Source organism: Lingula anatina, chromosome 5 (genome assembly GCF_051362555.1).
Source record: "Lingula anatina isolate TDL-2025a chromosome 5, LinAna3.0, whole genome shotgun sequence".
NCBI lineage: Eukaryota > Metazoa > Brachiopoda > Lingulata > Lingulida > Lingulidae > Lingula > Lingula anatina.
Genome location: NC_141771.1, coordinates 8,916,543 through 8,931,585, shown reverse-complemented (window position 1 = coordinate 8,931,585; position 15,043 = coordinate 8,916,543). Strand labels below are relative to the sequence as shown.

The 15,043-nt window shown below is 34.4% G+C and overlaps 1 protein-coding gene across 1 annotated transcript; it reads left to right on the top strand.

The window, feature by feature from the left end:
• Positions 1-8,999: 8,999 nt before the first annotated feature.
• Positions 9,000-14,178, top strand: LOC147761598 (uncharacterized). The gene is made up of 2 exons (XM_087012430.1): positions 9,000-9,776; positions 12,339-14,178. The coding sequence occupies exons 1-2, from the start codon at positions 9,667-9,669 to the stop codon at positions 13,243-13,245; spliced, it is 1,017 nt and encodes a 338-aa protein (XP_086868556.1). The 5' UTR covers positions 9,000-9,666; the 3' UTR covers positions 13,246-14,178.
• The last annotated feature ends 865 nt before the right edge of the window (positions 14,179-15,043 follow it).

The following is a 15,043-nucleotide window of genomic DNA, read 5'->3' as shown; positions in this document are numbered from 1 at the left end:
TGCAAAAGTTGTGTTTAACCGTCCTTCTTTATAATATTCTCAATGGCAGAAACTTACTGGTGTCACCAGACCGCTGGAGTTAGTTGTGAAAATAGGATCGTCGAGTTTTGGGCTAATTCTAATTTACTTGGCTGCATCTTTTCTAAAACTGGGTGAATATATATAAAGAGAACAAAATGCGGCATGCACTTCTGCAGGAATTCAATTCTGTTACTTTCTCACAGGGCTACTACAAAATGTATCTTACCTTACTCAAAGAGGGTAAGTTATTGATTTATTGCTTAATATATGACGTTAACTTAAACTGATATGACATTTTAAACTGTTGTGAGAGAACATAGTGACAAATTATGACTCGACAAGATAAGATTTTGGTACCCTGTATGTGGTTCTTTTATTCATATTTTGCATTGCATTCATACATATTTCCAGAAAGATGAAAACTATCATTTAGACAAGTTTAACTACCGAAAAACATTTGTAATTTTATGAAGATATTCAAAGATACGGGAACTACCTTATACTCCGTGTGTGTGTGTGTGTTTTTTCTAATATCATATTTTTAAGGCCACATGTCACATAATTGACCTCTTAATTTATTTCAAAACACCACGAAACATTGGGTTTCAGAAACTCTTTTCTCTTTTTGATGGAGCATCATTATTGCAGTCAACTGTAAATATTCACTTTATAAAGTAGAAATAGCCGGTTAAAATGACTCACCGGCACAAGCACGACGTGCCAACAATATATGCTTCCAGTGCTTCCAGTGCTTCCAGTCGTCTTAAATATCCTATGCAACGTGACTGAGTAAAATCAGCTTCTTATAAAGGTGTGCTGCGAACAGTAAAAAGTTATTTTTATTCCAAATAGAAATTACGTTTTTAAAATATACTTATATTTGAAGTCCGGCAAAATTTTCTATTCAACGACAGTAATGTGGAGACGATAAATGCGACTTTTCCAATGTCCGAGTCTACATTCCAGCAGAAAGAAGTTGTCTGCCACGTCTTTTTGCCGACCTTGGCAGAGGTTGGAATTGCTGCCTCTGTATGCTGTGCAATCGGGCGATGTGCAGATCAAAGCCCGTTTGATCAACGTATTGTCCAGTTCTGTATGGATTACGTGAAGAGAGAAGGATACCGGCATGGTTTATACATTGACAGTGAGGGGATGTGGTGCTTTCCGATGAAAACTTATTATATTACTCTCCAAAAAGTTGCAATTGAGTAATTTGAGTGTGGCTTAAGCATTCATAATTATTGCACAGAATATATATACAAATATTCTGCCGCAGTCAAATCAAAGTGAAAAAGCGTCTAGTACGGGAGCAAAGATTGTCATTCACTTATATGATTGCATTCAGTGAGAGTCACCGTGGAGTTGGATCCATCTACTAAAGTTTCCTTAGGAACACGACGATAGCTTTTATTTGAAGACCAGAAGCCCTATTTCATATTATGCTTTGAAATAAAGCATTTCATTGAAGAACAATGGCACCAAGATTCAATTGATCTAACACACATTTCAGAAAAATATGATTTTGCAAAAGGGTCTTTGTCGTGCCAGTTGTTGCCACGCTTATATCACTTTTCTAAATCTTTAATTTTAATTTTATCTTATCTATCTATCCACTATCTATATATCTGTTTACTTATTTTTAAATTTATATTGCCATAAGCTACTCGACTGAGTGTCCAGTATACGCCTTCAAATTCCCTATAGTTTTTGAAGGACATATGTATCAGTTTGGACGGAAATAATCATACGACATACACCTGGCCCCGGTTTCACAAAAAAACTGAAGTCAGGTTCCCTGGCTATGAACTTAACTACCAAGGTAACGTGGGCACATGGGCGTTGAATTTTGACGTTAAGGTTGAACGTGGGTTTATCTTTAAATTTCGGACTCTGGTTTAATAACAGATGAAATGCCTCTTTTGTAAATATATTTATCACTGAATTCATCACGATACGTTCCCAATGCAATACAGGGGAGAGCAGGGTTAGTTGGAACATGGGCAATTGTTATTTTAATAGAATTAAACACCTATTCACCTGCACTAGCTCAAATTTAATTTAAGTATTAACTTGCAGTGGATGCGGTGAGAACTATATAGGACAAACCGGAGACACTCTCCGACATAGAATGACCGTTCACAGACAACAAATAAGACAACCTAAATATCAGTGCACGTCTGTGAGTGGGCACATTAGGGAATGCTCTATGAACAAAAACAAGGACTTTACGGTATTCCCATTTTATAAATTCACTGGGGAAACAACCTAAACAGAAAGGGAAATTAAAGAAAACCTATTTATTAATAAGTATAAACATACATCAAACAGGTAACAGCATTGGTAAAAGCAACAATCAAATACCCATTGTTAGAGACATCACATTGAGCTTTTATGACATCATATAGTAACCAAAATAACCCCCCTGAAGATGCAATGAAACCGGTCGGGGCAAAATAGCTGCTGTTCTTTTTTTCTTTATATATATATATATATATATATATATATATATATATATATATATATATATATATATATATATCGATTTCCCAACCATTTTTGCTTGTGGTCGTTTGTGGTTAATTGTGGTCGTTTGCATCTTTTACCATGCGAAATACCAGTATTTGCATAAAGAGTGTTTAACCTTTGTATCACATTCTTGATGTCAGTATCAAGGCAGAAGGTCACTGCATGATGTTACATGTACAAAGACCGCTGGTTGTGAAAACAGGATCGTCGAGTTTTGGGCTGATTTTATTTTACGTGGCACCTTTGTTAAAAATGAATGAATCTCATAAAGAGGACGAGGTACGGCATGAACGTCTGCAGGAATTCAGATCTATTACCTTTTCACAGGCCTACTACAAAATTCATTTTACCTTACTCAAAGGGTAGGTTATTGACTTATTGCTTAAAATATGACGTTAAGGTAACATTAGATGAAAATTTCAGGAACTCTTGTGAGAGGACCTAGTGACAAACAGTAAGATTTTAGTGGTGGTCCATTAATTGATTATTAAATGGTTAGTTATTAGTTGATTATTACTCCGTTTTTCTGTTATCAACATGATGGAAAAAGTTATGGAGGGATTTTGATGGAATTTTCAGGAGAGTTATGACATGGGCCAGAATATGATAGCAATTAAGTGATTTATCATTTATTTATTGACTGATTGATATGAGTTAATTAGTTAATTTATATTAATAATAAATGAAAAAGGAGGTGATAAATGAAGTATAATTAAGTAATATATAATAGTAATTAAAATTGAGCTGCCTCGGTGTGTTCTGCATTCTCTAATTTTTTTTCTACATGTAGTCGTCACTATAATTTGACTCATTTTGCACGTACGTAAAATTGCCTATTTAAAAGCAAAGTGTAGATGTAAAAATTAAAACAATAACCCATAGCAATATCAAATGACAGATAACCAATGTATGTTGCAAAATTTATTGGACACTCTTGGAATGAAACGATCCAAGAGTTCAAATTTAAGAGTATCAAGTTGGATGGAAATTAATGTTTACTCACATTTTTTGTAAACAAAATGAGTCTATACTTAAAGTTGTGGTCGTGTGTGTGTTTGTATATCTGTGTGCCTTATCTACTTCCAGTAAATATGAAGGCAGTAGAAAATTCCTCGGTCAAAGCATAGAAACTAAAGTGTGGGACATACTTAATCAGTCGGAGATTCCTTCACCAGTACGCATCATGGACTTTGGAGGAGGTGATGGAGAAACAATGGCGTCCATCTACAGAAAACTGAACGTCCTTAATAAGCAAATGATCATCAGCGTGGAGGAACCACACGAGGATTCTCTGAGAAAATATAAGGAGTTAATTGAGAATATGAGCAACGCATCCATTGATATTACTTGTTCCAGGCCATTTCAAGACTACTATGGAGATTCTGTAGAAGATTTGAGGGCCATGAAAGCCTATCCACAACACCTACAGGACAGGGTACTAGCAGTGCACGTCCTATATCATCTTACAAGTATCTTTGATGATCCCTTTGATCCATACGAGAATATGAAGAAAGCCATCTCAGCAATGTACACCATTCTTAAACCAGGAGGGCAGATGGTTATAGTGTTAGATAAAAATGAATTTTGTTTAATTGGAGTCACGTCTCTGAAGTGTTCTGAGGTTCTATTTCCACATAAGACAAAAAATCACAAGTTGCTCTTTGAAGTCTGGCGAAAACTTCTTTTTAATGGTGATATTGCAGATGTTTTAAATGTGTCGTTTCCGATGTTTAAGGCTTCAGTTCAACAGGAAGAAGTAGTCCACCACGTTGTTTTGCCGACCCGAGCGGAGATTGGAAGTGCAGTCTCTATCGGATGTCTACTTGGTTTATGTGAAGACCAATCCCCGTTTGATCAACGTATTCTCCAGTTCTGCGTGGATTACGTGAAAAGTGACGGATATAAACATGGCCTGTACCTTGATAGCGAGGGAATGTGGTGCTTTCCAGTGAATACCTATTATATTACTATCCAGAAAAACAGAAATGAATAATTTGTTCCAATGGAATAACGTTTTGATTTTAGAGCATTGTCACTGCTATTAATTCTTTTCAGAAGTGTTTTGAGGGAGAGGCATATACAAACATATGCTAGACAGACAAACGATAATTGACGTTAGCGAAAGTTTTATTATTTATGATCTATTATTATTTTTTCTTATTTACACTTACAATATACATGTACCAAGAGCAGAAAAGCTAACACTGTATTTAATTTATCATGCTTTTATTGATTGGTGAGGCAAATTAATTCAAGAGTAATGTTATTTTTTTTCAGCACGGGTTTCATTTTTATCAAATAAAGCATGTATGCATAATAAAAAGTCCTTTTACATAAACTGTTTTATTATTTATTTATTTATGTATTTATTTATTTTTATTCTTAATTAATTTTTTTTTTTGGTTTGTAATTATAATTAAGTGCAGAAAATTTGAAATAATCTATTAATTAAAGTTTAGTTTCACAATTTCATTGGTAGGTCAATTGCCGAAATATGTTAGTATTTTAACTGAAATAGGCTTCAGAAATTAATTTTGCTGGATGATCATCATCATAAAGAACAAGCAAATAAATAAATAAATATATTTACAAATAACTAGATAAAAGTAGTATACAAATAAAATATTACTCCGTTTTCCTGTTTTCATCATCTTAATGGGTTGGATTCCGTGGGTAATGTTATTCATGACGGAGAAATATGTGTTTTGCAAAAAATATTTTCAGCGACAAATGTAGTCGATAGTGCAATCTGTTGATAAGCCCACGTCCCTTTTTATTCCTTAAAATTTACATGTTTTCATTATATCTTATTTTAAAAAGTTATTATTAATTATTATTAGGCCTATTATTATTATTATTATTATTATTATTATTATTATTATTATTATAAACTGTTCGACTGGATGGCGTATATTTAACTACAGCATAACTCTTCACTTTTCCATTTAATGTTTCATGGACAGGTGCACCCAGCTGGATTAATGCTTTGGTGATGGAAATAGGGCCCTAATCATGAATGCTACATGAAAATTAAACCTAGATAAATATAACCTTACATCTATTAAATATCCTTTGGCTTGTAAATACACCAAAAATACTTTACAATTTGAGACAAAATGTTTTGCTCATTTAGGTTATAACGTCAGAACCCAATTTTGAAAAGATGTGAAATGTATTAACATCAAACTTAATATAAAAAAATAGATGATTATTTTCTAAAAACAAACGTGATACTCATAACCATACAATACCAAACGCATATTTGTCGATAAAATTATAACAAAACTTTACATCAGTCGTGATTCTCTAGCAAAGAGAGCAGTACAGAAAATAACACGATATACACCCAAACCCATTATAGAGGTGCATTTCACAGTGTCAAAAGATAAAATTGAATGAATTCCAAGTTGTATTCAATTTTCTAAAACATGCATGTGCATATAACAAATTTTAATTTTACCATGTCTTTTACATTTCGCAAAGAGCCCGAAATGGTAACGTATGTTCGAAAAACGTACGGTAACGTACATGTATTTTCCGAGTCATTTTAATTTTTATGCCGCGTTCCGATATATTTTGTAGTGGTTCAGTGGAATGAAATGTTTCAAAGATAATTATAAATAAATTGATTACAAGCCAAATGTATAGCTTTTAAGTCTACCGGCAAACCAGTATTCATTTACTTTAACCTGTTACCACTCGAACTACCAGTATTTGCATATAGGTGCATTTTATGTTGTCGATGGCAGTATCAAGGTAGAGGGTCACTGGCGTCACCAAGACCTGTGCAGTTACTTGTGAAAATAGGATGGCCGAGTTTTGGGCTGATTTTATTTTTCGTGGCTGAATCTTTCCTAAAACTGGGTGGATCTCATGAAGAGGACAAGATGCGGTATGAACCTCTGCAGGAATTTAAATGTATCACTTTCTCACTAGTAACTGCAAATGGTAATTTATTGACTTACAATTAAAAACCTTGATATCCCGATATCCCGATGTTGTCTAGTTGAGACAACTCACAGGATATCTGGGTCAACTCAAGTCGCATCTATTTTTGATTCCAAACTTATACAAAATAACAATTTTTCAGTGTGACTAGCATCAGGTAAATTTAGAAGCTATAAACTGATTGAAACAAGCTTAAAGATATTTTTAAAATAGCTAGGTTTTTATTATTGATTTCGCTTGATTCCGTTTGATTCCGCTAATTTTTTTTTTTTATTTTTTATTTTTTATTTATTTTTTTTTTTATTCCGCTAAATAGTAGGACCGTGGGTATTCTGTAGAAGATTTGAGGGCAATGAAAGCCTATCCACAACAGTTGCAGGGCAGGGTGTTAGCAGTGCATGTTCTGTACAATCTTACAAGTATCTTCGATGATCCCTTTGATCCATACGAGGATATGAAACAAGCCATCTCTGCAATGTTTGCCATTCTTAAACCAGGAGGGCAGATGGTTATAGTGTTAGATAAACAAAAAAAAATTATTTGATTGGAGCAGCTTCTCTAAAGTGACCTGAGGCTCTTCCACATAAGACGAAAAATCACAAGTTGCTATTTGAAGTCTGGCGAAAATTTCAGTTTAATGGTGGTATTGCGGACGTTTTAAGTGCGTCGTTTCCGATGTTTAAAGGATATTAGACACGTAAAAATCCATTTCTGAATTGTGTGCTGAATTTTGAAGATTCAGCACACAATCTATACACTAGAGGTATATTCTAATCGCTCCCCGCCATTTAAAAATTATAAAAACAATCTATTACTAGAAAAAAAAAAAGCGTTTTAGTAAACCTCACCCCAATATGCATAAATGAAGCAACAGATCTGGGTCACGTGGTACTGTGACGACAATGAGGATAAAGGTGTATGAGACTTACATGAGCTGCATGGTGCATACAGACAGAATAGTTTAGGAAAATTGTGTTGAACGGAGTTGAGCAATTTTCGTTATGCCTCAATGTGTTGCCGTGGGATTCACCAACATTGCAGCACTTGTTGACAATCTTTTCTTTGTCTGTGACGGTCTTCCGTGATATACTTACTAACTTCGGTGACATTAGTTGCAAGGCTCGAGATCATGGTCACATCAGGTTGTTTAGATCATATCAAAAGCTGATAGTCTTTCAGATTAACTGTCATCAGCTAGCAAGCTTACTAATTGCTGATGGATTTTAAATGCATTGTAGTTGACCAAGAGCTCGTTAACAATATAACCTGTTAATTATGCACCGCTGCATTTCCCAAGCCAGGTAATAACAGGTATCAAACTCTTCTTGGTGGGCTTTCATATTTTTCAATATATCTCTTTTATTTCATGGGGTTATTTTATTGATATTTGTAAATGACGTTCAATATCAATATTTAAACAATTGAGTTCAAACACGGTCGCGAACATTAATAATAACAATTGCTCCTATCTTGAAGCATGCGTATGCCCAGGCATTACTTCCGTGGAAGAAAACGTGTTGAGGAAAAACAGGAAAAAGAGCGGTATATTTAAAAAAATGGAAACTGCTGTAATAAAATGGTTCGTAATCCTAATTTGTTTATGATCTGAGGATTTGTTTCCGACCCTTTTCGGAAAATTGTATTATAACAGCGTGCTATAAAGATCTACTCAAGAAAAAAATTGCTTGAGTAAAATTGAGTACGGAATGAACTGGAGACACTTGGCTTGTCATTAAGTTTTCACGAAAATATGTCAGATAACTTAATACTGTCCTCGAAAGCGTAAAGATTGAAAGATAATTTTAGACAAACTTTGACGGGGGAAATACCCACAAAGAGTAAAGGGCTATTGCACCAAAATCTTCCTTTGTTTCTCAAGCTCCTCAATAAACCTGGTGTTCAGATTTTATCTAGTACCCCCAGGACTGCGGGTGCTGCTCTTTGAAACTAGCGCACAGGTAGATTTTTACCTGAGATAAATATCGCCAGCGAGAGTGCGTTCGATACTCGCAAGACAAATGCTACAGGAGAATTGAATGCCATTTAAATCTCCAATTAGAAGGTAAAGGAAGTTCAAGTTAGATGGATGATTAAGATAGGACTTGCAAAGGTATCAGGCATTGTTTACCTCAGTTTAATAAAATAATGCAAGACGGGGTGTCAGCGGTTTAATAAAATAAATTGAATTTCACAAATAACATGGACCTTATATGGAATAACCAACAGTACCCTTAAGTCATTCAAATGCAGTGTTTTATACAACTTGGGATAACCATAATTAATGCTTGTTAAAGAATTGAATAGACGGGAAATGGTTTTACACAGCTTCACGAGGATTTAGACCCCTCGGGTATGAGATTTGAATGAGTATAAACTTTTATCAGAAGCCAGAAAGGTCATCTCACAGGCAGACAATACAGCTGAGTTTGACAGCTCCGCCTGGCACGATTGTCGTCATCAGACCACGTGACCACGTAGCTCATTAACTCGCAGGCTAAGCAAAAAGGACGTTTTTTAGAGTCCAAAATGTACAAAATGAGCTTTTACTTCGTGTATTTGGATAAAAATACCGTTAGTTGGGCATGTTTTCTGAAGAATATGCCCCTTTCCGACGGTATGACGCAAAACCTTTAAAAAGACATCTACGTTCACGCACGATTTCCCACAATATAAGTGCCTAAGCATCTTTAATGGTCTATATGCCACATGTACGTGACTGGGTAAAATAATAAGGCTGTTACAGTGAAAAGTATGTTTATTCCAAACAGAAATTATGATTTTATTATATATAAATTCACAAAAAATAATATCTTTTCAGATTTACTGAATATGCTTGAATACAAAATTCCAAATATAATGACAAATAAATTATTGAATTGCCAAATGTAAAGTTTTTAGTCTACCGGTAAACCAGTATTCATTTATTTCAGCCTGTTTCCACTCGAAATACCCGTATTTGCATGTATAAGTATGTTTTACCTTTAAATATAATGTCGTCGATGACAGTATCAAGTTAGAAAGTCGCATTGTAGACATGATAAATGTGTCGTTTCCCATGTTCAAGGCTACATTCCAGCAGAAAGAAGTTGTGTCACTAAGATTCTGGAGTTAGTTGTGAAAACAAGATTTGAGTTTTGGGCTGATTTAATTTTACGTGGCTGCACCACAAAAATGAGTCAATCTCATGAAGAGGACGAGATGCGGCATGCACTTCTGCAGGAATTCAGCTCTATTACTTTCTCACAGGCCTACTACAAAATGTATCTTTCCTTACGCAAAGGGTAAGTTATTGACTTATTGATTAATATATAGAAGGTAAACTTATAGGAAAATTCAAACTGTTCGGGGAGAACATAGTGACAAACGATAAGATTTTGGTATGTGGTCGATTAATTATAGGTTGATTATTAGTTTGGTTGTTTGTTAGCAACATAATCCAAAAAGTTATGGGAAGATATTGATAAAATTTTCAGGATAGGCATGACATGGGCTAGCTAGAATTTGGTAGTGATTAATTGATTTATCATTTATTTATTGATTTATTGATATGAGTTAATTAATTAATATATAAATATTATATGAAAATCTCACAGACAGACAATACAGCGTTCTCTCATTTTTTCTGCATGTAGTTGTTACTATAATTTGACTCATTATAATGTACGTTAAATTGTCAATTTAAAAGCAAAGCGTAGACGTAAAAATTCAGAGTAAATCACCATAACCCATAGCAATATCAAGTGACAGATAACCATATTTTGTTGAATATAATTAATATTGACACACATCGTCTTGGAATAAAACGACAGAGGAGTTCAAATTTACTAGTATTTACTTTCTTTTCCTTATCTGGGACATAGTTGGGTAAGAAAGTTGATACAATTGAAGCCGCATCTCTGAAGAGTACCGAGGTTATGTTTTCACATAAGACAGAAAATAAAAAAAATGCTCTTTGAAGTCTGGAAAAATTTTCTATTCAACGACGGTATTGTGGACATGATAAATGTGTTGTTTCCGATGCTCAAGGCTACATTCCAGCAGAAAGAAGTTGTCTGCCACATCGTTTTGTCGACTTCGGGAGAGGTTGGAATCGCTGTCTCTATATATGTTGTGTAAATTGGCGATGTGCAGATCAAACCCCGCTTGACCAACGTGTTGCTCAGATCTGCATGGATTACATGAAGAGTAACGCATACAAGTATGAAATTTATCATAATAGTGAGGGACTGAGGTACCTTCCAGTAAATACTTGTTATATTACTATCTAAAAAGACACAAATGGGTTATAAGTTCAAATGGAATAAAGGTTTGATATTTGGAGCGTTGTCCATGCACGCAAACCATTGCAATAAATACATTTCGAAACATTTATTGATACAGACAGTTACACAAATTCACAAACGATAATTCAAGTTGAAGAACGTTAGTTGACTTGTTTTTTAGACTTATTTAGACCATATACGCAGGACAGGAAAAGACACACTCCATATATGATGGAAAAATCTTTATTCAGTTTATTTTGCTGTTATATATTTTTATTAAGATACATGTATGCAAAGGGAATGAAATTTTACTTAACGTTGTAATTTTTTATCGATTTTAATTAACATTTCATATGAAACATATGAAAACTTTAATTTAGACAAATTAAATAACGGAAAAAATGTGAATTTAATTAAAAAATACTCATAGCTACCGAAATTGTCATATATTCGGTAAGATTTCTTTCCAAATAATCATGTTTTATAGGCTGGAGGTCACATATTTGACCCCTTAAACTATTTTTTCAAATACCACGATACATTGATTGAGTTCCAAAAAGTTTTCGATAGAGCATCATCATCGCAGTAAACGATGAACCCTCAATTTATAGAGCAGACGGCGTAGGTTAAAATGACTCCTACGTTCACGCACGATTTCCCATCGTATAAGTGCCTTAGCATTTTCAATGCTCTATATGCTACACGCTACGTGACAGAGAAAATACAATAAGGCTGTTACATGCACATTGAAAAATATGTTTATTCCAAACGGAAATCATGATTTTATTATACATAAATTCACAAAAAATATTATCTTTACAGATTTATTCAATTTTCTTGAATAAAATGTGTCAAGGACAATTATAAATAAATTAATTAAAAGCCAAATGTGGAGCTTTTTAGTCTACCAGCAAACCATTTTCATTTACATTTTCAATCGGTTTGGGGCGTAACTTCATCCCTGAACAATATTTTATCACGAAAATTGACAGCGTTGTCCAGGAGAGCATAGTCTTCAATCCCGTGCCGTCGTTCTGATTTATATGCTTTTGTTATGGAGTTATGAGCCCCTTATTAAAGATTTTCATTAAGAAAAGGCATTTTGCTTTATCAACGATAAAATCTGAACTAAGAATTTTAAGAAAAATCGCTGGCAGGGTTTTTGGAGTACTAAAAACGGTGTTCATGAAAGAGAAATTTGAGAAAACCGATTTTTCAGTTTTTACCCCAAAATCTTCATTATGGCCATTAAATGTTAATTAATTTAGTCACTGAACACTGAAGATTTTCTATTACTTAAAAGAATATATGTAAGGCTGTAAATAAGGAGTTTTGGGAGAAGGTTGACATATATCCATAAGTTAATTCAGAATCCAAAGCAATATCAAATGACAGATAACAATGTATGTTGCAAAAATGATATTGTCACTCTTGGAATAAAACGATCGAAAAGTTCGGATTTACTAGTATGAAATTGGATAGGAATGTTTACTAAAATTTTGTAAACAAAAAAGTCTACAGGTAAAGTTGTGTTAGAGTGTGTGCTTCTACATGTAATTTGAGTGTCGTATCTACTTCCAGAAAATATGACGGCAGTAGAAAAAACTTCGGTCAAAGCATAGAAACTAAACTGTGGGATATACTCAATCAATCAGAGATACCTTCACCAGTACGCATCATGGACTTTGGAGGAGGTACAGGAGAGACAATGGCGCCCATCTACAGAAAACTGGACGTCCTTAATAAGCAAATGATCATCAGCGTGGAGGAACCACACGAGGATTCTCTGAGAAAATACAAGGAGTTGATTGGTAACACGCACAAGGCCTGTATTGATATTACCTATTCCGGTCCGTTTCAAGACTACTATGGGCATTCTCTAGAAGATTTGAGGGTCATGAATGCCTATCCACAACTCCTACAGGACAGGGTGCTAGCACTACACGTCCTATATAATCTGACAAGTATCTTCGAAGATCCCTTTGATCCATACGAGAATATGAAGCAAGCCATCTCAGCAATGTACACCATTCTTAAACCAGGAGGGCAGATGGTTATAGTGTTAGAAAAAAATGAATTTTGTTTAATGGGAGCTGCGTCTCTGAAGTGTTGTGAGGTTCTATTTCCACATAAGACGAAAAATCACAAGTTGCTGTTTGAAGTCTGGCGAAAACTTCTGTTTAATGGTGGTATTGCGGACGTTTTAAATGCGTCGTTTCCGATGTTTAAGGCTTCATTTCAACAGGAAGAAGTAGTCCACCACGTTGTTTTACCGACCCTAGAGGAGATTGGAATTGCAGTCTCTATCGGATGTCTACATGGTTTGTGTGCAGACCAAGCCCCGTTCGATCAACGTATTCTCCAGTTCTGCGTGGATTACGTGAAAAGTGACGGATATAAACATGGCCTGTACCTTGACAGTGAGGGAATGTGGTGCTTTCCGTTGGATACTTGTTATATTACTATCCAGAAAAACACAAATGAATAATTGGTTCCAATGGAATGACGTTTTGATTTCGGAGCATTGTAATTGCTATTAATTCTTTTCAGAAGTGTTTAGAGGGACAGGCATATACAGAAATATACTAGACACTTGCAATCTACATGTACCTAGAGCAGAAAAGGTAACATTTTATGTGGTAAATTTTATTTAGTTTATCATGCTTTTATGGGGTATAACGGCCCGCTTGGCGCCAGGTGTCGCTAGTGTGATTGGTGAGGCAAATTAATTCAAGAGTAATGTTATTTTTCAGCACGGATATCATTTTAATCAGATAAAGCATATATGCATGATAAAATGTCTTTCTACATTGATTGTTTTGTTTTTTTTCCTTGCTTGGTAATTATAATTATGTTCAGAAAATTCAAATTATTCATTAAAGTTTAGTTTCACCATTTCAGTGGTTGGTCAATTGCCGAAAAGCAAATAAAAACATGTAAATAGTTAAATTTACAAATACATGTAAATAGATAGATAAATAAATAAAATATTACTCCATTTTTCCCGTTTTCATCATCTTAATGGGCTGAATTCAGTGGGTAATGATGTTGCCTAGATTTAACACATAATTCACGACGGAGAAATATGTGTTTTGCAAAAAATATTTTCAGTGACAAATATAGTCAATTGTGCAACTTGTTGACACGCCCACGTTCCTTTTTATTCCTTACTCTTTTCATGTTCTCATGTTTAATTAAAGTTATTATTATTATTATTATTATTATTATTATTATCTGTTCGACTGTATGGCGAATATTTATCTAAAGCATAACTCGTCATTTTTCCATCCAGTGTTTCATCGGTTGGATTGTTGCGTTGGTGATGGAAATAAGGCCCTAATCGTGAATGCTACGTGCAAATTAAACCTAGGAAGATATAAACTTAAATCTGTTAAATATCCTTTGGCTTGTTGATACAGCAAAAATGAATGGAAGCGTATAAGTGCCACAACACACAACAAAATCACTCAACACACAACACAATTTCAACACGACACATTTAACTTTTCGACACAACACCAAAGAAAATCGCAACACAACACATTAACTTCTCGACACAACGGAAATAGATGGCGCTTTCGGCGCGGACGTCTTGGAAAAGCCGCGTAAACCCACAGAACGATTCTGTGATTGTTTCCTTATTTTCTCAAGGCATTTATAATAATGTGTCACTTTTGAAAACATTGTATTACAGAGAAGTTTTAATATAAGATAATCTGTTGTGAATGTTGCATATTCTATGCTGTGTGCGTGTGTGTGTGTGTGTGTGTGTGTGTGTGTGTGTATTGAAGGGCGGGGGGGGGGGTATTGATGTTGAGAGTATTGAAGCCGGGGGATATATCGTTACTTTTTCCTGTGCTCACATAAATTGAAATTCTAATATTGTAAATGCAACATAAACATTTGATAATCAATGCAATGTATCTTATCTAAATTATTTAGTACAGTAAATGTATTCTAACACTTGCAATTTTGCTCTTTATGCTTGTAAGCATGTAATCTCAAGGGCTGTTCTATATAATTAATATATTGATAATAGCATAAAAACATCACATACTGTTAAAAATAACATGTAGTCTATCTGGCTGTTACAATATTGGAATTTCAATTCATGTGAGCACAGGAACAAGTTTTGTTTTATTCAGTTTAATTTGGAAATGTCAAATAGTGTATGCAGTGTCAAATAGAGCGCTGAAGTTTCGTTTTTCAAAAAGTCGTTTTTCGAAAAACGATTCTGGCAGCCAGAAACTAGTGTCGTTTTTCAAAAAAGATTCTGAGAAGCCAAA